The 23,494-nt window shown below is 45.6% G+C and overlaps 2 protein-coding genes across 2 annotated transcripts in view; one reads left to right on the top strand and one right to left on the bottom strand.

Moving 5' to 3' along the window:
- SPAG17 (sperm associated antigen 17) overlaps positions 1 to 23,494 on the top strand; it is a 292,210-nt gene that overhangs the window by 256,513 nt on the left and 12,203 nt on the right. Inside the window, exons 37-43 of the mRNA XM_074975143.1 lie at positions 5,806 to 5,851; positions 9,983 to 10,085; positions 10,546 to 10,599; positions 14,618 to 14,720; positions 18,746 to 18,863; positions 20,137 to 20,226; positions 22,568 to 22,719. Of these exons, the coding sequence (XP_074831244.1) occupies positions 5,806 to 5,851; positions 9,983 to 10,085; positions 10,546 to 10,599; positions 14,618 to 14,720; positions 18,746 to 18,863; positions 20,137 to 20,226; positions 22,568 to 22,719 (666 nt within the window). The remainder of the gene's footprint in view (positions 1 to 5,805; positions 5,852 to 9,982; positions 10,086 to 10,545; positions 10,600 to 14,617; positions 14,721 to 18,745; positions 18,864 to 20,136; positions 20,227 to 22,567; positions 22,720 to 23,494) is intronic.
- LOC142000708 (uncharacterized) lies at positions 16,275 to 17,808 on the bottom strand. Its single transcript, XM_074975179.1, has 2 exons — positions 17,496 to 17,808; positions 16,275 to 16,827 (listed from the first exon to the last, which is right to left on the bottom strand). Exons 1-2 carry the CDS (start codon positions 17,686 to 17,688, stop codon positions 16,406 to 16,408), a joined length of 615 nt encoding a protein of 204 aa, XP_074831280.1. The 5' UTR covers positions 17,689 to 17,808; the 3' UTR covers positions 16,275 to 16,405.

Here is a 23,494-nt window from a genome sequence, read left to right as displayed (position 1 = left end):
AAATCCATGTGCTTACTCAGATTGTCTTGAAATTTTCTGTACCTCATGGGGTTGCCTGGGTAGTGTTAGTTGTCCACATCTGGTGTCATTTGAGCAAAGGGTTCCTGAGCAGAGCTGAGCAAAAATTTTCAGATGAAAAATGTAGAGTCGGTTGAGCTGAAACTATTTGTGAATTTGACATGAATTCACCAAATACTTTTGGTCAGACCACAAAAATTCAAGGCTAGATTCACAAAACAGCAGCAATGGCTGCTGCTTGTGGTGATGGTGCCTGTTATATTTCTGGACCCAACAGAGAAGGAGATAGACACAGGGAGCTGACAGAAACACAGATGTCTGCTGTGCTCACTTCATTGTTCTAGCTGCAAAACTAAAACTAACATGAAAGTGAGGCTTTGCACTGGGGAAGGGAGAGTATTCAAACATTTAAAGAAACAGAATGTCACATTCCTCCATCCTACTTTAAAAAACTTTCCAAGCACATTCAATATCATGTGCATCATGAGAAGTGGGCCTGGGGCGGAGCGGGGGCAGACAGTGGGCAGCAGGCTGCAGACTAGCTCCCTGTCCCCCCTCTTCCGCCTGCAGCCCTTCCCACTGTCCGCCCCCACTCTGCCCCAGGCCCTCCCCATCCCCCACTCGCCCACCACCACCACCACTCGCCACGTCCCCTCCTCTCCTCTACCCTCCTGCCCTCATGAGACTTCCCCTGCCGCCGCCTGTCCCTCCTCAGTCCGCCTCCCCCGTGAGACCCTCCCATGCCTGCCACATCCCTCCTCACTCCTCAGCCCTCATGAGACCCTCCCACACCCACCGCAGCTTTCCTCTCCTCCACCCCCTGCTCCCCCGAAGCCTCTGCCACTCACACTTTCCACATCCCTCCTCTCCTCCACCCCTTTCTCCTGTGGGGGAGGGCCGGTGATGAGGGACTTGGAGAGCGGTAAGTGGAGGGGAGTCTCTCATGGGGTGGAGGAGAGGAGGGATGGCAGATGGGGGAGATCTCATGGGGGAGGTGTGTGAGGAGGGAAGCAGTGAGTGGAGTGGAGGAGAGGGCAAGGAGGGACTCACCAGGCAGTGGCAGGCAGTGGGGCCTCAGGGAAGGGGCAGAGCAGGGACAGGAAGAGGCAGAGAGCAGGCGGGCCCAGGCCCAGGCCTCTGGTGGCAGGGTGGTGGCAGCTGTGTCACTGGAGGCTTAGCGCCCCTGGCCTATTATACTCGCTGCCCATGATGTACATGGCTAACATGAAACATTATATAATCTAACTAAAAGTTGTGGGTAGATTACTGCAGACTCTTAAATTGCAAGGGATTATTCTGTCCTGGAATAGCAACTCACTAACTAAACAATTTATCAATTCATGCGCACATCTGGTTTTCACACTATCTTGAAATAATGTGGGGAATGACAGTGCAGCGGTGTCCTGAACAACGGGAACAGTTGGTGGCAAGGAATCAACTGGCTCCCTGGATCTGGTACCAAATTTTCTGCCAACAAGTCACCAAAATTAGGAGTTGTAATGGAAAGAGGTTCAATTACAGAAGCAAAAAGTCCTGCTGGAACATCCCTAGACTCTGGTACTTGTCAAGGCTGCAACTGGTCCACATGTCGTTTCTTTGCTTCCTTAAATGCACAATCACACTCTTTAGTCCATTTCCATTTTTTCTTTGCTTGTAACAGTTCATGTAAAAGTGCCAATACTGTGGCTGGATTAGGCAGAAATTTACTGTAGTAGTTAAGCAGTCCTAAAAATGAACATAGCTGTGACATGTTCTCTGGTGATTCAAGAACCACCTTCTCTTTCTCTAGTGAGTTCCTGAAGCCTGTGGCATCCATTACACATCCAAGATATTCAGCTAAAGGTTTGAAAAACTCAGATTTGTCTTAATGAACTCTCAGCCCATGGTCTTCCAAATGTTGCAAGACAGCATCCAAATTTTGAAGATGATCCTCTTGATCCTTTCCTGTAATAAGGATGTCATCCAAATAACAATGAATTCCATTCAGTCCCTTCACAATTTCATTTATGGCTTTCTGGAACAGGGCAGGTGCCAATGTGATACTGAAAGGCAATCAGCTGTAACAAAATAAGTGTTTTTGTATGTTGATTGTGAGATATTTGCGAGATGCCGGATCAGTCTCCATTTGTAGGTATGAATTGAGCCAATCCAATTTACTGAAACACTGTCCACCACTAAATGTAGCAAACATCTTCAGTATGAGGTAGTGGATACTAGTCTGCATATAAAACTGGATTCAGAGTCACTTTGAAATCTCCGCAAATTCAGACGATGCCTTCCTTCTTGATCACTAGTACGATGAGTGTAGCCCACTCACTATGTGAAACTAAGGACAAGACTCTGATGTTCGCTAAATGGTCCAAATCAGCTTTCACAAGGCACAACTCTGGATATTTTGCAGTATTTTGGCTGGCTCTCAGACTTCACTGACACGTTGCTCATCTGTCCAAACTCTTTTTCAAAAACTTTGCCGTATCAAGTATTTCTTGAAGATTTCAGGGTGCTTTTGGTCCAAGTCACCTTAAGCTTCTCAAGCCAAGATCTGCCAAATATTGGTGGATGCTTTCCTTCAGTCACATACAAGGTTAAAGCAAGTGATTGTTCATCTAGTTGAACTTTGACTAAGAATATCCCTTTTGGGACTAACTTTTCTCCATTATAAGTCTTCAAAACCTTGGAGGTTTCTTCCAGAGGAACTTGTGACAAAATCTGGTGACAGGAAGATGCAGAAATCAGTGAGATGGCAGCTCTAGTATTAAGCTCCATTCTTGTAGGAACTCCTTCAATCAAGGGTATGATCCAGATGCCATCTCTGACTCCAGCTTCTGCTAACACATGCAGTGCTAGATCTTCATAAGTATCACTAGAATTCTTTTCTTTTTCTACATTAGGAATTCCTGACTTCCATCTGTTCTTAAATTCAATCTTTATAGGTGTCTTCTGAGTATATTGGACCAGGCCTGACTTGTGCTCTGGCCACTAGATCAGACTGCCCATGTCCCAGTCGTGACAACTTCATATGAAATACTTAAATAGTCAGTAGGCCTGAGAAAGAGTGTGAGAATGATTCTCTAGCTCAGTGGTTGGGGCCTGCTCCTGGGAGGAAGAAGACTCAAGTCCCTGCTCCAATTAATATTTCATTATTTATATTTATAAAGTGGAACAATTTCAACAGGAGAGATTGAGAGTGCCGCACCCCAGAACAGCCTGTAACCTAGAGAAGATCCAATCCTGCCCTCTGAGCTGACACTGTCTGTTGTGATGGGATCCAACGAATGACTCCCATATGCTGCTTAGCTCCCTGAGCCTGGGTAGTGACTGGTCACTATCCTAAGTTCTGGGTAACTCAGGTGCACTATCAGGTGCAGACTTCTATGCCTGACACCGGTCTTAAACAATGGGACCTGCAGCTTGGACCCTGGAACCAGTGCCTCAGCCTTCCCAAGCCCTCCGACCTCACCCCCATTGGTTAGATACATTTCCTCCAGAGACTACCTAGCTGTGGGAGCTCTGGTTTGTAGTTAACATTTTCAGGGACAGTGTGGCAGTAAAGCAAGGAAATGCAGGCTTAGCGAAGGAATTTCTTATACACACACTTTGTTTTTAAAAAGCACAAGAGAGTCAGAGCTCTGTGGAAAACAACAAACTCCTGAACACAATTCCTCTGTGTCCTCACCACCTTGTGAATACTGGGTTTCGTCTGAGTCCCTGAGGGGAGGCAAAGTCCCCTCCACTCTCTCCTTCAGGGTCTTCTGTTTCTGGCAATGGAATTGTTTCCTTAGCTTAGAAAAAGCAGCTACCTTTCAAAGCAGTCACTGCCACCGCTGGGTGAGGTGGCCGAGCAGAGAAACTACAGTTCTCCCAGCTGTGTGTTGAGACTGGAGGATTCCAGCCCTCTTCTCCCAGACACACAGGTTTCTATGAAGAGTGTTCTTTCGAAGTCAGTGGGTCTGCTACCACTGGGATAAAGCCTTTCAATGTTCATAGCCATTTCATTGCTCTGACACAGCTTCCGAAACATAGTCTCTGCTTTAGGTGCCAGGTTCCTGCTACAGAAATAGCCATACAAAAGATTGCATTCAAAAAAAAGAGGTAGAAATTACAACAGGCAATCACAAAACCAAAATGATATTCCTAAGTTGACACAGACATATCCCCAAACTGCCATAGAACATAATTACAACTAGGTAAAACTCCTCACATTGCCAAATACATCTCAACTCTCAAACAGAGCATATTGTGGTGTTCCAGTCACTTGTCTTCCCCCATTGCCCTGGAGGAGCTTACATTATATGCAGGCACTGTGGGTACAACTGGTGCAGTTGTACCAGTGGGGAACATAGGGAATTGGCTGAGGCAGAGGAACTATTCCAGAGCGACCTGCTCCTCCAGATTCTGCTCAGAGCATGTTTATCTCAGAATTCTAGGGGAAAGGCAGGGACATCCTTTACTGTGGGGCAAAGGAGCTAGTTGCCTCCCCCGACCTTGCTTTGTCCCTTTCCCCCAAGACATTGCCAGATATAATATAATCACATATACTGTTCTGTGTGCTGACACAACTGTGCCACTCCTCCCCAATTTTTCTAAAATGATGCCCATGGGGAACGACACAAGAGATGGAAAGGAACTGTTAGTTCAGATCAAAAATAGGGCTCAAGGCTTCACATTTTTGCAGCAGCCAATGGGACTTCACTAAATAGAACATCAGCAAAAGTGTTGGTTTGTATCACATGAAAGAATACAACTTAGAAATATTCATTGTAACAAAGAAGTGACATACCTCCATCCAGACGTGGTAATGATCATCATACTACATCCCAGGACACCAGGACTACAGATCGTCAAGGAGAGGGAGAGAAGTGCTTTGGCCACTGAAAGGAGCATAAAGGCAGCGCACTGCAATACGCATGTGCACAGATACTCAAGCAGAATTGACCCTCTTATTAGAAACAGTATTGAAGTAAACAATTGGGACTTTCAGTAGAAACCAACATAAGTGGAAAGTCCCAGGCAAAAAAATCCTTATCTGACCCAAGCCTTAACATACCAGTTTGGAGTAATGGGTTGGTTGGGGGTGGGACTTGTGTTGTAATTTAATGCATAAATGACAGAATGTGATTAGAGTCCTACTATAATTTTCTAATATTTTACATAATCTGCTCTAGAGAACTGTGCTGGAAAATGTGAGGGAGATTCCTCGGGAGGTCCCACAGTACACTGAAATGAAGGGAGTGCCACAGACTGGTTTTCAGTATGGATATGCTGTGCCATTGCAAGGTCAAAGTGCAACCAACACATATATGCACGTCTGCCTCTGCAAAACCACCTTACCTAGCGGAAACAAACCATAAGGCAAATGCATGCCTATCACTTTTAATTCTCTGTACACTGCAGGCTCATTAACATATTCTGAAGCAAAGTATTCTGAGGAATTAACTCATCACATATGAGAATCAGATTAAATTCACTCTCCATTAGTGACTCTCAGGTTTGTATACATTTCATCTGCTACTCTCTTGCTTACATTGCCAAGGGCCTGAGAGGTCCCGTACTCATTTTCATGTGGCTGTGTCTACTGCATATCCCCCATTCCTTGGCTTCCATTGTTCTGTACTTTAGAGATATTTTGTTTCCTGGCTCACATTTCCAGGCACACTGAGGGGACCCCATTTGTAGCCTCAGATTGACCTAACGCTTGTTTGGGTATAAAAACTCTCTCAAAGGGTAGGTACCGTTGTGCAAGGCCTTGTTTGTTACATATCCATAATTATTCTGTCTTCATTGCAGTCTTTCCCTAACTTGGAGAAGTCATCTGAAGATCTCAACACTAGAGGTAGGAACAATTAAAACTCTGTATTTTAAACACTCCAATGGTTTTTAAACATAGGTGAAGTGATCTTTTTAAGGGCTTTACACATTAGTCTGTCTCTTCTGGTTTTTGATCCCTTTTTTACTTCTGTAATTTATAGCCATTTTGTGAAACCTGGGGAGATCTATAATTGGCAACCATTGTGGCAACAAAAGCGGCAATCCTATCTACTGTCACTAATTAGTCTGAGTGATAATCGTCACAGGTCTATGAAAAAATGGAACTTAAATCAAAATGGTCAAGCCAGGATGTCTAAACTTAGGCATTTAAGTCCATACACAGGCATCTAATTAAGTGGCCTGATTTTCACAGGTGATGAGCCCTAACAACTCCCATTAACTTCAGTAATTCAATACCTCTAAAAATCTGGTGACCTATTTAGTTGGCTAAATTTAGGCACCCACATTTATAACCTTTTTTGTCCTACATTTATGGAGTCTTGACACATTTGCCAACCATTGACACAACCCTATGTAGTTAATTAGTATTACAAGAGTAGGAACATTCCAGCCACAATTTTTAAAGATAGGTGCCGAAGTTAGGCTTGTACTTCCATATTTATGCACCTAAAAAAAAGGCTGATTTTCAAAGAAGCAACTTCATTAACTTTAGTTCGAATTACTAGGGGTGGGGTCCACAAAAATACTTAGGTTCCTAATCTCGTTTTTATGCACCACTGTGATCCACAAAACTCCCACTCGGCTGTAGGTGCCTACGTTTCTGCCTTTGGGCATGCACACTGCTGCCTCACTCTAGGTGTCTGGGTGCCTAACTCCCACCTGAGCCCAAGAGCAATTCACAAACCATGAGAAGATAGGCATTCAGCCACCTAAATTGCATGCAGGGGCCCAATCTGGTAGACATGCTCAGAGGCTGCCTAATTCCACAAAATGCCTGGAGGAGGAGGAGGAGCTCCCTTATAACTTTTAACCTAATAGTTAGGGGATTCACCTGGGATTTGAGAAGACCTTAAGTTCAAGTCCCCCCTCCACCTGTTGAGGAGAGGAGATTTAAACAGGTCATAGAATCATAGAATATCAGGGTTGGAAGGAACCTCAGGAGGTCATCTAGTCCAACCCCCTGCTCAAAGCAGGACCAATCCCCAATTTTTGCCCCAGATCCCTAAATGGCCCCCTCAAGGATTGAATTTACAACCCTGGGCTTAGCAGGCCAATGCTCAAACCACTGAGCTATCCCTCCCCCTCTCAGATAAAGGTGCCCTAACTGCCGATATGGTCCAATTTATATTTAATTATGCAATTATTTAATGAAAGTGGAACAACTTCAATAGGAGAGATTGAGGAAGACCCATATCAGACTATTCCATAGCCTAGTCGTGAGAGCACTCATCAGAGAGGTGGCAGAGCCCTGTTCAAATCCTTTCTCCTCATCAGGAGAGGGGGGACCTCAACTCAGGGTCTCCCACATCCTGCGTGAGTAGCCTAATGACTACACGTTATAAAGGAGGTGGCACTCCTTCCCCCACAGTTGTTTGGAGTTAAGCAGCCCTTGAGCATACCTATGAGATCACACTCTGCAACTGTGACTTAGGCAGTCAAATACCAATCTTCTCTTATCTTCATAAGCAGAGATACTGCTTCACAAGCAGAGATACCTCCCCACAGCCTGGTTTTAGGCTCTGAACTCCGAGAGAAGGGTATGTGCTAAGCCCCACCCTTTTGTGGATCTGGGCGTAGGTATCTAGTACCTTTTGAAAATCAGGCCACTTTTGAATGATTTAGAATCCTAACTTCAGGGACTTACCAGTGAAAACCTTAGCAAATGATGTTTAATAAGACCCAATGCAGAGAGAAGCTAATGTTGCAAATTCAGTGTTTATGGAGGCAGAGGTCCAATTTCATTTTTTGGGGATCCCTCACATTGGAGAGACAGTGTCATTGTTTATAGATTTCAGAGTAACAGCCGTGTTAGTCTGTATTCTCAAAAAGAAAAGGAGTACTTGTGGCACCTTAGAGACTAACCAATTTATTTGAGCATAAGCTTTCGTACACACAAAGCATGAAAAAGCTTTCATAAGCTTTCATACACACAAAGCATGAAAAAATACCTCCCCCCACCCCACTCTGCTGCTGGCAATAGCTTATCTAAAGTGATCACTCTCCTTACAATGTGTATGATAATCAAGTTGGGCCATTTCCAGCACAAATCCAGGTTTTCCGGGGGGGAGGGGGGGAGGTATTTTTTCATGCTTTGTGTGTATAAAAGACCTTCTACACTTTCCACAGTATGCATCCGATGAAGTGAGCTGTAGCTCACGAAAGCTTATGCTCAAATAAATTGGTTAGTCTCTAAGGTGCCACAAGTACTCCTTTTCTTATTGTTTATAGAGACTGTGGAAGCCAGGGTACACAGACCTGGTAGGGTTGCTAACTTTGTAATATTTAAAAACCGGACACTCCAGCTGGAGTGCCAGAACCTCCCTCACCCCACCAGTTCCCCCCTGAGGCCCCGCCTCTTCCCTACTGCTCCCCCAAAGGCTCCACCCACATCGCTACACACACACACACACACACACACACGCACACATACCCATCACTTGCTCCTTTTCCCCTCTCCCATTCCCCTCCCCCGCACCCCCCGGGGAACTTGCCTGCAGAGCTGGGGTTGGGAGCTGGCAATGGCTGAGTAGGGGCTGGAGTGGGTGAGGACCTGGCGCCTCCCCACCTCCCCCACCCACAGTAACCAGACTTTGGTAGATCTGACTGGTCACTGTCAGGTCCCCTTTTCAACTGCACTTTCTGGTCAAAAACCAGACACCTGGGAAGCCTAAGACCTGGTATGTTGGGAGATGATGGCACAATTTAGTATTCATAACATATGAGTTTCTATATATGAATTAATATGTTCCTCTGAGCATTTGTTAACGTTTAAAAATACATAAAAATTAAATCAAAAAAGCATGTATTTATTTATTTTTAAAGTAATATCTCTGAGAATTTGCTATCCCTGTGATGATGCCAGCTTTTAGAATGCTAATTATTCAGCCAGTCCAAGACTGCAGAGGTTAGTCTTCATAATTGGACAATACTTTTCATGATCTTTCATATTTTTGAAGCTTAACCTGGGATTGCTGCAAGTAATGGTTTCCACACTGCATGATTTCCAGGCAAAAATGGAACTAAGTTTGTAAAGATGTATCACCAACACAGGGAAAAAATAATGTAAAAAAGAACTGGAGTTCAAAAAAAAAATTGACAAGACAGAAAAGTGAAAGTTAAACTTCAAAACATAGGGAAAAAACTACAAAAAGTAAATTTTGTGAATCTAATCCTAAGTGTTTTAGGAATGATTTCATTGTAAATTTCAAAGGAATGTGGGTGTATAACAGCCTCTTTAGGTACCTAAATCCAATATTTAAGTGCCACTGATATTCATAAAGTCACCACTCAGCTCCTGCCTAAATCCCCATAGATGCCTAAATTTCCACCAATGGGTATGCATAAACCCATCTAAGTCCTGGCACCACCCCACAGATAACTAGCTGCTCAAAGCCTTCACTCACACCTAAACACTGGAGGGATTCTCAAATGAGGCTAGGGAATGCCCGTCTTGCCTGCAGTAAATGTGTTCAGAGCACACCTAACCTTCACAAAGGGCAACTGGAGGCAAGCAGGTAAGGAATTTTGGGGGGGCAGGGTATTATGCATGTTCCATTATGTCTAATAGATGGGGGAGACCCATATTTGAATTCCCAACATGCCTGATTTGAAGCGTGGACTTGAACTTATGTCTCCTACATCCCAGGTAGGAGTGGTGCCCTAACCTCTGTCCCTTCCCCCCAGGAGAAAGCTGACCTGTTTTGGGCACCTAATGCCAGGAGATGGTTCACAGCTGACAATCTCAGGCAGAGAAAGGTGCTTCTCTCCAGCCTTTGAGTCAGACACCTAAGGCCTAGATCAGTGCGGGTTAAGCACCTTTGTGAATCTGGGCCCTAAACATTTCCCCTTTCCTCTGCATTTCAGTCCTAGCTGGATTAACTGGCTTCCTGCTCAGTTTGCTGGCTTCTGAGAATCCCTTTTGAAAACAAACCAGTCAATGGCTGTTTAAAAACTCTTCTCTCCCCTTATCTTGCAGCTCAGATAGTAGAGTTATATGAGCAGGCTGTGGATTCTCAGCTCCAAAGTCCACCAAGGAAGACAGTATCAAAGCAACCTGAAGACTACTGGCAGAGTTTCAGGTAGGACAATCCAATAAGACCTGCTGTTAACAAAAATCATACAAAGAATGGTGAGAAGCAGAAATGAGAGACAGTATGCTTTAGTGGTTAGCACATGGGAGTGGAAAGGAAGAGTTCAAGTACTGTCTGACTCTCCCTATGAACACTTTGTCTCTGTCTCAGTTTCCCCTTCTGTAAAATGGGGCTAATAATGCTTACCTATCTCACAAGGGTGTTATGAAGATTTTTGAGTGTTTTAGATGTACAGTGCTATAAAAGAGCAAAATGTAATTATTAACATGGTTGACCAATGAGTGTTGCAAACTATACTCGTAATCAATCCAAGTCAGAAGTCATCAGACACATGCTTTAATAAGAGAAATACGTTCTTTCATTAGTTATTTTGTGAACCGTTCATGCTTATAAAATATTATGCTATTTATCTCATTTTCATTTTTTTTCTCCTTTCCCCCTCATGCAGCAAGGACAGATTAACGCAGGTATCTCACTGGCAGACAAAATTAGAGCAGTCCAGGTAATGGTGTTATTAGGAGAGAAAGTTAGGGCCTGATCCAAGACCCACTGAAGTCAATGGAAAGACTCCTACTGCTCTCATTGGGCTTTGGATCAGGCCCTTAATGTGATACAGCAGCAAAACAATGCTGTTGGAGCATTAGCTCTAATAGAAATGCTGAATGAATAGTTTGACTGTACCTCTGATACTTTTGCAAATGACAGATCAAAGCATAGGAATAGAGGCAATGAATATTACAGACAATTTAGAACAGGGGCTAGGAGTCAGAAAACCTAGGTTCTATTCCTGGCTCCAACTAGGCTGACCAGACAGCAAGTATTAAAAATCGGGACAGATGGTGGGGGGTAGTAGGCACCTATGTAAGACAAAGCCCCAAATATCAGGACTGTCCCTATAAAATCGGGACATCTGGTCACCCTAGCTCCAAACACCAGCTAGGAAAGTAATTTAGGTCAGCGTTTTCAAATTCTGGTTCTTAAATCCCCATGATAGACACTTAACAGAGGTGGCCTGATTTTCAGAGGTGATGAGCACCTGCTCAGTCCCCATGAAAATCTGGTCCCTTTGGTGCCAAATTTGAACATTTTGACCATAAATCTCCCTATCCTCCATTTTCCTATTTGTAAAATATTTATCTCCCTCACACAGGGATTGTAAGGAATCTTTAATGTTGATAAGCACATTCAAATCTTCAGATTAAAGGTGCTATGGAAGGGGAAAGCATTATAGGCTAAACAGCAGTGAGAACTATAATTAAAGCTGAAACTCAGCTTTAATTCTAACCCCCTTATTTCACTTCCACTTAAATTTCTAAAAAAAAATTCCAGAAATTATCCCATAAGTAGGATTTTTATGAATATGACAGAGTGCTGTATTTTATGGCATTGTATAAAACTGTCCAAATCCAAATAATTGAAAAAATCTACATTAAATTAATGTCAAGTATGAAAACTTCAAGTATGAATGGGAAACACAAAAGTGAAGGTTCTCTCGCAGAAACATGCATGCACCCACAATGAACATAAATGACATGAGGATTACTATTTAAACTGTTCAGTGTTTGTCCTGATGTACAGAAGTATATACAGTGTAGATGAAATAATCTTGTGATGAGAAACTCGTGCTTTTCCTAATTTGTTTTTGTGAAAGACTGAAAATAGCAATTGAGCCAGGGTCTCCTGCATGGCATCAGAGCTAAGCTAATGCTCTCGACTTTGTAACTGACTTGTTTGAAATCATAAAATGCTTTAATTACAGATTGAAGTTGGATTGCCTTAGTGCCACCTGATGGCAACACTTTATCTCACATTACATACTATGTAAAAAGTAACTTAAAATTAGGCTTGGTAGAATTCTATTTTTATTTTTTATAATTTCAATTTTTATTTATTTAAATTTTCTCAGTTATGCAAAATTATGGATATAAACCATTTTTATTTATTTATCAAGCAAAATTTGCACAGTTTCAGGAAATTATGGGGGCAGCAGACAATAGGGGATCAGACAATAAGTATCTAATACAGTAGATGTTAAGTTTCAAAAAGTTAAAACTTTATAAACCCATAAAACACAAATTGTCAGCATCACATGTCAAAATAGACAAAGTCAATAACCTTAAATAAACTCTAATACATTCACAAGCAACATTTTTCTTACTCTGCCTATCTGCAAATTTCAGTTATTATTGATGGAAATATTTATGTCAGTTTGTGTGTGTACAGTGAAATTAATGTTTACCAATAAAAATCTAAATCTACTTAAAATCAACTCTACTTAAAATGGATATGTCACCTGTCACTAAAAACCTGGGATGAAATTCTGACTCCATTAAAGTCAATGACAAAACTCATTGACTTCAAATTAACCAGGGTTTCATGCCTGATTTTCTACTCATTTGCAATCAGGAGGAGTAACTCCCTTGAACTCAATGAAATTACAGCTGGTTTCAAGGAGTGGAAATCAGGCCCAAAATGTGTTGACTTAATGATTAAGACAGCATTCTGCTAAACCTCATCTTCATGAGTTCAGATGGCTGTATCTGGATGTCTGCAGAGCCATCAGTTTCTTCTTGTATAGGACAAAGCCCTTCAGGCAGGCAGATGTCTTCTTCATCTTCTATTCTGGCAAGAGCAAGGTCTCAAAGCATCTAAAATGACCATCTTTAGATGATTGTATAAGTGTTGTTTTACCCGTGTTGTTGGTCCCAGAATATTAGAAAGACAAGGTGGGTGAGGTAATAGCTTTTATTGGACCAATTCCTGTTGGTGAAAGAAACATGCTTTCAGGCTTATAGAAGGCCCTTCTTCAGGTCTGAGAAATGTACTCTGAGGGTATGTCTACACTGCAGTTAAAAACCCGTGGCTGGCCCGTGCCAGCTGACTCAAGCTAAGGGGCTGTTTAATTGTGGTATAAACAATCAGGCTCAGACTGAAACCTGAGCTCTAGGACCCTGTTAGCGGGGAGGGTCCCAGAGCTTGGGCTGCCGCCTGAGCCTGAACATCTACAGCACAATTAAACAGCCCCTTAGCCCAAGTCTCTTCGCCCGAGTCAACTGGCATGGGCCAGACACAGGTGTCTAATTGCAGTGTAGACATACGCTGAGTGTCACAGCTAAATACAAAGTGGAACAGATTGTTTAGCAGGTGTAGTTAACGTATATTTCAAGGGACTATTCAAGATGAAGTGGCCTGTTAACACCTCTCCAGTCACAGCAGAGAAAGGTAAAAGCTTGGGGGCAGAGAGACAAGGGAGGGGGTTGGGTGGGTTATAGAATGTTGTAATAAGCCATAAATCCAATGTCTCTGTTCAATCCATGATTTAGTATCTAGCAAAGTTACAAATTTAAGATCCTGAGCTTGTCTTTTGGAGGTGTTGGGCAGGTTTCTTTGAGGATGAGAACTGAGAGGTCAGATACAGAGTGATCACTTTGTGGAAAGTGTTCACCCACAGGCAATAAGGTTTTTTTGTCTTTGGTCATTTTCCTGTGTGAATTCATTCGAGAGTGTAATGATTGTCTGATTTCAGTTGTTATTGGGGCATTTAGTGCATTGGATGAGGTCCTATAAAGGATACTACCTAACCCACCTTATCATCTTCAGATGAGTCAGATCTGTTGATTTGAAAGGTGGAAAGAGACCTTCAAGTCTCAGTGCATATTCACCAAGAACTGCCTCTAAATCTAGCGCAGGAAGAATTAGAGCATGTTTTGAAGAGATCTGCAGAGCAGCCACCTGGCAATCTCTTCATATTTTGATTAGATACTTCAAGTAGATCAGCCTCTGATGAAGATGCTGTCTTTGGATGTCAGGTCTTTTAGTCTCTCATTCTTCCTTGGTCCATCTCCTCCTTTCATTCTGTTCTTCCCCATCTCTTTTTCTGTTTGGATTACTTGCTTTCTCTGATCAGTCAGTCTCCAGACTTGAGAATTCCCTTGGTATATGTGAATACCCAATTTGCATTTACTGCCCATATGCTTTCTCAAAGTAGAGAGATCATCTAAGCTGGAACTTGTTCCACCCTTGTATGTGTGTAGTTTTCTACAGTTTAAAGCTTTGGAAGTATCTCAACTGGGGCTGTGATGCAGCTCCAGGATTCATCTAGGGAGAGCTGAAAGTCTGAGATGCTTCTGGTGCTTTCTGGATGTGGTTAACTCATCAGTCTCCGGTCTAGAGGATTCTTCTGGTTTGCATAAATATATTTACAGTAAATTCATATTATTGTCTGCTGATTTCTGGGAACAGGATTGGGCTGTTAATAATTAGAGTATGTGTAACTAGGAGATGGGGGATTTACATGAAGGCAACAGATCAGCCACCATTCATACAAACTTCAAATTGCTATCTAGAGCCCAGATGTGTAGAATGGGGCTCAGTAGCTGGTCCCTCTGCTTCTTGGAAATTTGGTAACTTTAAGAAAAAGTCAGTGGATTATAAGAATGACATTAGTAGATTTGGTTAGCAAAAAAAATGTCAGGGGCAACACTTGTAATATTTTCTTCTTTCTTTTCCTTACTATGTAGGCAGGAACTTGATGAAGGAAGGAAGTGCCTAATAGGAATAAGAAACAGAATAATTCCGCCCTATTTTGAATCTGAACTCGGCAAGGAATTTCTCCTGAAAGAGGTAATGGAGCTCAGAGAAGCTGAATGAGGTGGTATTAGTGCAAAGAATCTCTGTCTCAGTTCTACAAAGCATCTAAGGGCCTGGCTACACTTGCAGATGTAGAGCGCTGTGAGTTAAACCCGTCTTCGTAGAGCACAGTAGGGAAAGCCCTGCAGTCTCTCCACACTGACTGCTGCAAGCGCACTGGCGGGGCCACATTTGCAGAACTTGCAGCGGCATTGGGAGCAGTGAATTGTGGGCAGCTATCCCACAGAGCACCTCTTCCCATTCTGGCGCTGTGGCTTGTAGGAAGGGGGTGGGAGGGCGGGGCATTCTGGATCCTGTCCCAACATCCTGTGCTGCATCGGTACGCATCCCAACATTCCCTTTGCTTCCGTCCACATTTGGTGCCATCTTTCAACATTTTTTGTACTGCACGCTCTGTCTTCCCTTTCGGTCTGTGGGAATGGAGCCCAAACTGCTGAGGAATATGCTGACGAGTCTCACCAGTGCGTCACGTTTGGCAGTCAAGTTATTCCTTAAGATCCAAAGTGACAGTGAGGACTCCGACGATGATATCAACACAAGTTTGCTTGTGCCATTCATTAATCACATCCTGCTCAGAAGAACCGTGACTCCAGGTAACGTGCATGACATTGTGGCTGGCTTTGCACAAATGTGTTTCCCTAACTGCGGAGGGGCGATAGATGGGACGTATATTCCAGTTCTGGCACCAGCCCACCTAGCCTCCAAGTACGTTAATAGGAAGGGCTATTTTTCTATGGTTCTTCACGCGCTTGTGGATCACCGTGGGCATTTCATTGACATTAACGCAGGCTGGCCCGGAAAGGTGCTTGATGCACGCATCTTTCGGAACACTGGCCTGTTCAGGAAGCTGCAAGCCGGGACTTTTTTCCCAGACCAGAAGATCACCACAGGGGATGTCGAAATGCCCATTGTGATCCTTGGAGACCCCACTTACCCTTTGATGCCATGGCTCATGAAACCCTACACATGGAGCCTTGACAGCAGCAAGGAGCGGTTCAACAACAGGCTGAGCTGGTGCAGAATGAATATGGAGTGTGCTTTTGGCCGTTTAAAGGGTCGCTGGCGCTCTCTGTATGGGAAGCTGGACCTGGCTGATAACAGCATCCCCGCGGTTATATCTGCGTGCTGTACCCTCCATAACATTTGTGAAGGGAAGGGTAAAAGATTCACTCAAGCATGGAACTTGGAGGTTCAACACCTGGAGGCTGATTTTGAACAGCCAGAGAGCAGGGCTATTAGAGGGGCCCAGCACGGGGCTGCAAGGATTAGGGATGCCTTGAGGGATCAATTGGAGGCTGAAAGCCAACAGTAATGTCTGGTGTGGTGCCCTGCACGGGAGTGAAGTGCGGTAGGAATCTGTGTTTGCTACGTATGATACACTGACTTGCAGTGCCTGTTGCTTTCCTGGGCTAAGGTTTCTTTTATGTTCTGCAATAATAAAGAATGTTTTCAAAGCCAAAAAATCAATTTATTGAAAAGAAACACAACACAACTGCTTGGGAAACACAAAGGGCAAGGGGGTGGGGTGGGGTGGGGAATGGTACAATCACAGATTTGCATATGTCCTGTCTGGAGTGCTGTGCAATGCATGCTGCACTTCAGAATGGCTATACTGCATAGTGATGGGGTTTGAGTGCAGTGGGTAACGGTCGTAGTTTTCAGGGCTGGGTGGTGAAGCTACAGGTGTTGGAGGCAGCGGGTGGCGGTAAGAACCCGGATGTTGGGGAAAGTGGTTTGGAGGTGACATGGTGGCACAAGGGAAAGAGTTTTCGGACAAGGGCTGCGGTGGGGGGATGGGCGCGGTAGTGCTCCGCCTGCATGGCTACGAGCGCCTGGATCGAGTCCACTTGGTGCTCCATGATGCTTATCAGCCGCTCTGTGCTTTGGTGCCGGCAATCTGCATTCTGCTGGCGGACCCTCCTTTCATTCTCCCGCCACTCCTGCACTTTTTTATTTTCATTAGTTGAAAGCTGCATGACTTCATGCAGCATGTCCTCTTTGCTTCTATGTGGCCTCTTCCTGATTCTTTGCAGCCTCTCGGCCGTTGATAACACGGACGGCTGAGATCTCAAGGTTGCATCTGTAAAGGCAAAATGCAACACTTAACAGAGGCAGCATTGTTCACACCAGATAGAGCAATGATTTCCCCCATACTCAAGGGCAAGCACAGTATACACAATAACATAATTTGCCTGTCCTAAAGCGAGCGCACATAACCCATGGGAGCCCCAAAATGGTGAGTAAGCACAGGGTCAAGTGTGACTGATTGTTTCACGGCTGTACTGTCCTCTGGGTTTCTGTGCTTTCGGGAGAGCCAACAGCGGAAGGGGGCCCCTATACTGAACACTGTCCCCACATTTTCCACAGGAGTTCGTCCTGGAAGATATCTCGCTGCTGAGGGTGACCTGGGAAGCAAGGGAGGGTCTTCTACTGCAATGCGGCTTCCACCTTGGCCCATACGCAGCTTGCCTGTGCGCAGCAATGGTCCCCCCACCCCTCACGGCACAGTGGCGCAGACAAGTTAGCCTTACTGGGACGAGGACAACAGTGGCTCTCCCAAAAAACCTACGCAAGCACATTGACCAAGTTCTGGATGAGACCTTTGAAGAGATCACTGAGGCCGATTACCGCAATGTGACAGAGCACATCAACGCCCTATTCCGCATCTAGGCATGCATGCAGTCCTAACCCTCCTCGCCCCAAGAGCCCGCACCGAATAACTTCCTTCCCAAAATAAAAGCCGCTTACCGGGAACCTCCTGTGGTGTTTGTCCTTCCCCAAGCACCGGCCACCACGACTGGCTACCTTCCTCCTGGCTTGAGAACAGCTCCTGGCTGCATACATCTAGGGATTCCGGGGTGTCTTCCTCCGCCTCAGCACCCTTGCTCCCACTTTGCTTCTCCTCCTCCTGCCTTGTTGAACTGGGCTCTGAGGTGTCCATGGTGGTCCTCGGAATGGAGGTGGGGTTGCCCCGAAGTATCACATCCAGCTCTTTGTAGAAATGGCCGGTCGTGGGGGCAGCACCAGAGTGACTGTTTGCCTCTCAGGCTTTGCGGTAGACATTCTGCAGCTCCTTCACTTTAACCCTGCACTGCAGTGCGTCCCAGTCATGGCCCCTTTCCAGCATGGCCCTTGATATCTGCCCAAAGATATTGTAATTCCTGAGGCTGGAGTGCAGCTGGGACTGGACAGCTTCCTCCCCGCAAGCACTGATGAGGTCCAGCACCTCGCCATTGCTCCATACTGGGGATCGCCTGGCGCGTGGAGGCATGGTCACCTGGAAAGATTCGCTGAGAGCACTCCACACCTGGCTGAGCAAACCGGAAGGGGATTTTCAAAATTCCCAGAGAATTTAAAGGGCATGTCTGACAGTTGGTCACCTGAGGGCAGGGCAGTAGAGTTCAAAGTGATGACCAGAGTGGCTAGAACAGGCATTGTGGGATACTTCTGGAGGCCAATCACAGTGCAATAACAGACCAGGGCATCCACACTGGCGCCGCGGCACTCCAGCAGTGGAGCAGCAAATGTTATTCCACTCGCCAAGGTGGAGTACCAGCAGCGCTGTAGCTGCGGAGACAGAGCTCTCTACGTGCCCTGCCAGTGCGGACGGGGAGTGAGCTAGGGTGCCTGGGGCTCCTTTATTGCGCTGTAACTCGCAAGTGTAGCCAAGCCCTTAGATTGTTTTTTAATCATCTTAGTTATCTTGTAGACGGCACTTTTGAGTGACTGGACGCAGTTAGCATTAATGGATGTTATGTACATGTGTCAAGTGCAGACCATACCTTTATAATCTTGCTTGATAAGTAGGCTGAAGTCCTTTTTTATAATGTATATAGAAGGAAGTATATTCTAGAATCACAGCTATATTTATTTTATACTGTGAGTTTAATTGTTACTGGTTTAGTTCTACTTATTTGTTTTCTTTATGCCCTCTTTCATAGTGGCTATGTATATATGGTTAGGAGACATGAGCACTTCTTGTCATTTTTATTTAAAAGTTCCCTGATCTGGATTCACTTTCTAAAGAACTTCCTCCATTTCTAAAGAAAGAGAGAGAGAAGCCACCATTGGAGACAATCACAGAAATTTTTAGGAGTACTTCTGAGCTCGGTGCAGGTAATGTTTCAATATGGATCAAAATTCTCCATTGGCTTGTTGAGTTGCCTCATACTACTATTGCACTTAAATTCACGAGGGTGCCTTGGGGCAGTTACAGTTTCTGCAAAGGACTGAAAAAAGTCTCCATTAGTTTCTGATACCAACTAGCTGAATGAGTCGAACAATGAGTATGGAATAATTGATACCAGTGTGGATGCTACAAATAATACTTGAAAGGAGTTTCAGTTCTAAGCCTTATCATTCAACACCACATCTCCCAGATCTTGATCTTGACACTTGAATTGCTTGGGAACATTATAAGACTTCTTTGTGAGATATATTTAGGGGTCTTTGCAGACTTAAATGAACTGCAAAAACAGTGGGTTCTGGGTGCAAAAGTGAAAAGCTAGGAGTTGTCAGATGGCATTAGAGGCTGGGAGGAGGTGGAACAGCAACCGGGCAAACTTAACTGCGGGCAAGAGTGAGCAGGAATGGATAAGAAGGCAATGAGGGAGCAAAGGCTGGGGAAAAGGTGGATGAGTGTTGAGAAGGAGCTGGAAGACAAGGAGGATCTTGAAGTGAAGTGGGAGGAAAGGGTAAGGTGGAGTGGCAGTTTGGAGACCAGGGGTGGAAGAAGGGGTAGGTAGCATAAGAATTTGAGTGATGGTGGGTGCAGACAACTTGGAGAGAACAAAGGAGGGGTGGGCAGTGAACAAAGCATCTTAAACAGCTTGGATTCGAGAGGTTTATAGTGCTGACAGGAGTATTTTGATCCTTTGTTTAGAGAGCAGCCCTGGCAAGCATTGAACTGGCACATCAGGATGAAAGGCATTATACTGTACTGTTCATGACACAGCAAAGAACATATAATCAAAACAGTCTTCCATGGGTCCCTATCAGAGCCCGGATCATTCTCATCTTTCCCCATTTTGCACTCCCTCAAGCCTCCTATATTGCAGCTATCTGGAGAACTAGACTGGATTGCTTGGTAGAGCTTCCCAGCTCACTTCTGAATCAGCCATTCTGCTGCAAAGCATTACAAGGCACTCCTGGCCATGACTCACCATGTGCCCTGTGCAGCATTTCCATTCCCTGCTGCCCCATGGAGCAAGTTGCTGGCGGCTATATTCCCGTGGCAACACACAGCACTCGTTACTAGGCCTGGCAGTACTTCAGAGAGTATATGACCTCCCTAATTGAGATGCTTAATACCCTCTGTATAGAAATGTAGTGTATTGATATAACCAGCATTTTGTCAATATACCCATCTGTTTTTCTGTAAAATCTACAGGTCCGTTTGCCCCAACCAGTGATTCCCAACACTCACTGAAACCTCAGACACACAGTCCTTCAGCACAGACTGAAGTTTCCAGCAGAGCAGGTAAAGGAGCATTCCGGTTTGGCATCTAGGTACAGGTATAGGTTGAAGAGTGGTGGAGAGGGGCATAGGAGCCGAATGTAAGTCTGCTGTGCTAGTAATATGTTAGCACTTCGGGGAGAATAACGAGAGGGATTCTCTCCTCTGCTGTGGCCCTTGAAAATGGCTGCAGCAACATAAAAGAGCCATTAGGGCCGTAGATTTGGTCACAGAAGACTTCCCCCGGCACATGCTTTGCCCAAGGCAACTTATACTGCCCTACAAGGCCCCCAACCCAAGACCTGGTATGGGGACTTGCTGGGGGCAGGGGCAAGAGCAGGAATGGTGTATTGAAGCCAGAAGGGGTGAGACCTCAGTGCATAGCCCTCTGCTGCAATAACTTAGACAGTGCTGGAGAACTGCCTAAGTTGTTCTGGGGCCACACTGACTTCCACCACAGACCAGAATCAGCAGGTTTCAAAGGGGAGCTAAATCCACCTTGATCCCATATCCCTGGGCTGTAAGTTTTGTTCTGTGCCTCTGAAACCTTGTCTATAACTTAAAAGTTTTGCTGATATATCCAGTGATGAGCTGCCAAAATCTTAACAACCAGTTCCCTCCTCATCCCACGAAGGGGTCATGGCCCGCCCCCCGGGACTCCTGCCCTGCCCCCGCCCCCGGGACCCCTGCCCCATCCACCCCCCTCCCCTGTCCCCTGACTGGTCCTGGAACCGGGCAGGAGGGTCTCATGGGCCACCATAGTGGGTGCCCACCCCACCCTGCCCCTAAGAGCCAGAGGGACCTGCCAGGGGGCGAGGTGGGGAGACCCAGCGGTGTTTACCTGAGGCGGCTCCCAGGAAGCATCCAGCAGGTCCCTCTGGCTCCTAGGGGAGGGGTAACGTAGCTAGTGGGGGAGCAGGGAGAGCGGCCGCTCCCCTCACTGATCACATCAAAAGTGGCGCCTTAGGCACCGACTCCATGGGTGCTCTGGGGCTGGAGCACCCATGGGGAGAATTTGGTGAGAATTTGTCCACACCGGCAGCTCCCTGCCCCATGCCCGGCCCCAACTCACCTCCCCTCCGCCTCTGCCTCCTCCCCTGAATGCGCCACCCCGCTCTGCTTCTTCGCTCCCCACCCCTCCCCAGCTTCCTGCGAATCAGCTGTTTACTCGGGAAGCCTGGGAGGGCTGAGAAGCAGGCGGCAGCTTCGCTCTCAGGCCCAGGGAGGCAGAGGCAGAGGTGAGCTGGGGCGGGGAGCGGTTCCCCTGTGCACCCTCTGGGTTACCTGCTGTGGTGCGGGCGGCCCTCCTCGTGCCCCCCCGCCGCCCCCAACTCACCTCCGCTCCGCCTCCTTGGGCCTGAGCGCGAAGCCGCCGCTTCCTTCTCAGCAGTCCCAGGCTTCCAGCGCAAACAGCTGATTTGCGGGAAACTGGGGGGGGCGGAGAAGCAGAGCGGGGAGGCGCATTTAGGGGAAGGGGGGGAAGGTGGAGACGGAGGGGAGGTGAGCTGGGGCCGGGCGTGGGGTGGGGAGCTGCTGGTGGGTGCTCTGCACCTACCAAATTTTCCCATGGGTGCTCCAGCCCCGGAGCACCCACTTTTGGCCGGTTGTTAAATTTAGAAGCCCTTTCGTGGGACAACCAGTTCTAAAAGGGCTTCTAAATTTAACAACCGGTTCCAGCAAACCGGTGCGAACCGGCTCCAGCTCACCACTGGATATATCTATAGTGCTGTGTATAAATAAATAGTCATTGGGAGAGTGTGAGAATGACTCTGTAGACCAATGCTTAGGACCCTCCCCTCTGATATGGGAGATCCAAGTTCAAGTCCAACTGCTCTAAGCCCTGAAGCCAGTGCTGAACCTCCCAAGCCTCCCCAGTTGCTTATGCAGATTTCCCCAGAGTTCCACCTCCATGGTCTCTCTAGTTTATATTCAGCCCCTTAAGGGCCACATGACATGTAAAGCAAGGAACAGAGGCTTTGCACAGGATATTCTTAACCATAGTAACTTACTCTTAAAACGTGCAAGAGTCAAAATGCAAACACAGGTTGCTGTGCTAGCACGAGTGGTATCTATTTTTTTCTCCTCGATATTTCTAAAAAGAAAAGTCAGTAGGACTAAGAGACAGAAATCCCTTTTCTCTCCAGTGGCCCCAGGATATTTGTTTCCTGGTAGTAGATTTTAAAAAGGCCTTTCCACTCTTACATTGCTCTGTTAAATAAAAATACCGACCCTGATCCTACAGACATTATGCAGACCACATTCCTAGGGAAGTTAGTAGGAGTTCTTTTTTGCACAAGAACTGCAGAATTGGGCTCCCTTTGTGCAAAATTCAATGTCACTCTTTGAAATCTTGGCTTCTGAACAGAAGTGGAAATGGCTCTGTGCACATCTGGGATACCCTTCCAGTCTCGCACCCAGAGCTTGCTGGTGGATGCTGCGGGGCAGCGAAGAAAAGAGAAGGTGAAATTACCATTATCAATCCAGGGGTGCAAGCCAGAATCTGTACTCAATGAAAAGGTAACATAAAATGTTCTTGGCTAATGTTTATCTCCCTTTGCACGTCTCATTTGCACACCGTCGTTCAGTCACTCTGCAGCAGTGCTGGTCACTTTTTGGAATTTCTCTTTCCTGAAGCAATAGCACTTGCAATTTATCTGGGGCTGACTGTCCCAGAAACAACTTCTCCCTGAGTCATTAGTCCACAAACATGGGTGCCTAAAGTGAAGCAACTAGGTCCATATTTAGGCACCTAAATAGAAGTACCCTGATTTTCAGGAGTGCTTAGTGCCCCCAATTCCCACTGACTTCAGTGGCTCAATACCTCTGAAAATAGGGCCACTTTTATCTAGATTCCTAAATATGGAGATAGGTGGCCTACTTTACTTTAGGACCCCAAATTTGAAAATGTTGGCCTTAGTCTTTAACAATCTTAGCTGCCCAATCATTTGTATTTAGCCATTTGCTTTTCCTTTCTTTCTCTCCCCCTTAAAAGTATGAGAAACTGTCTTGTGTCAAGAAGAAAAGGAGGACTTGTGGCACCTTAGAGACTAACTAATTTATTTGAGCATAAGGTTTCATGAGCCTCAGCTCACTTCATTAGTCTCTAAGGTGCCACAAGTCCTCCTTTTCTTTTTGCGAATACAGACTAATACGGCTGCTACTCTGAAACCTGTCTTGTGTCAGTATTTGGACCGTAGCAGATAAGCCATTAACAGAAGTTGGCATCATTAAACTTGGCAGACAGCACTGTTATAGGAGGCGAGCTATAGTTTCTGTCCTTATAAGCACCTTC

Source organism: Natator depressus, chromosome 1, assembly GCF_965152275.1.
Source record: "Natator depressus isolate rNatDep1 chromosome 1, rNatDep2.hap1, whole genome shotgun sequence".
NCBI classification, from domain to species: Eukaryota; Metazoa; Chordata; order Testudines; family Cheloniidae; genus Natator; species Natator depressus.
The sequence above is the reverse complement of the archived record's forward strand: the minus strand, read 5'-3'. Positions and strand labels throughout refer to the sequence as shown.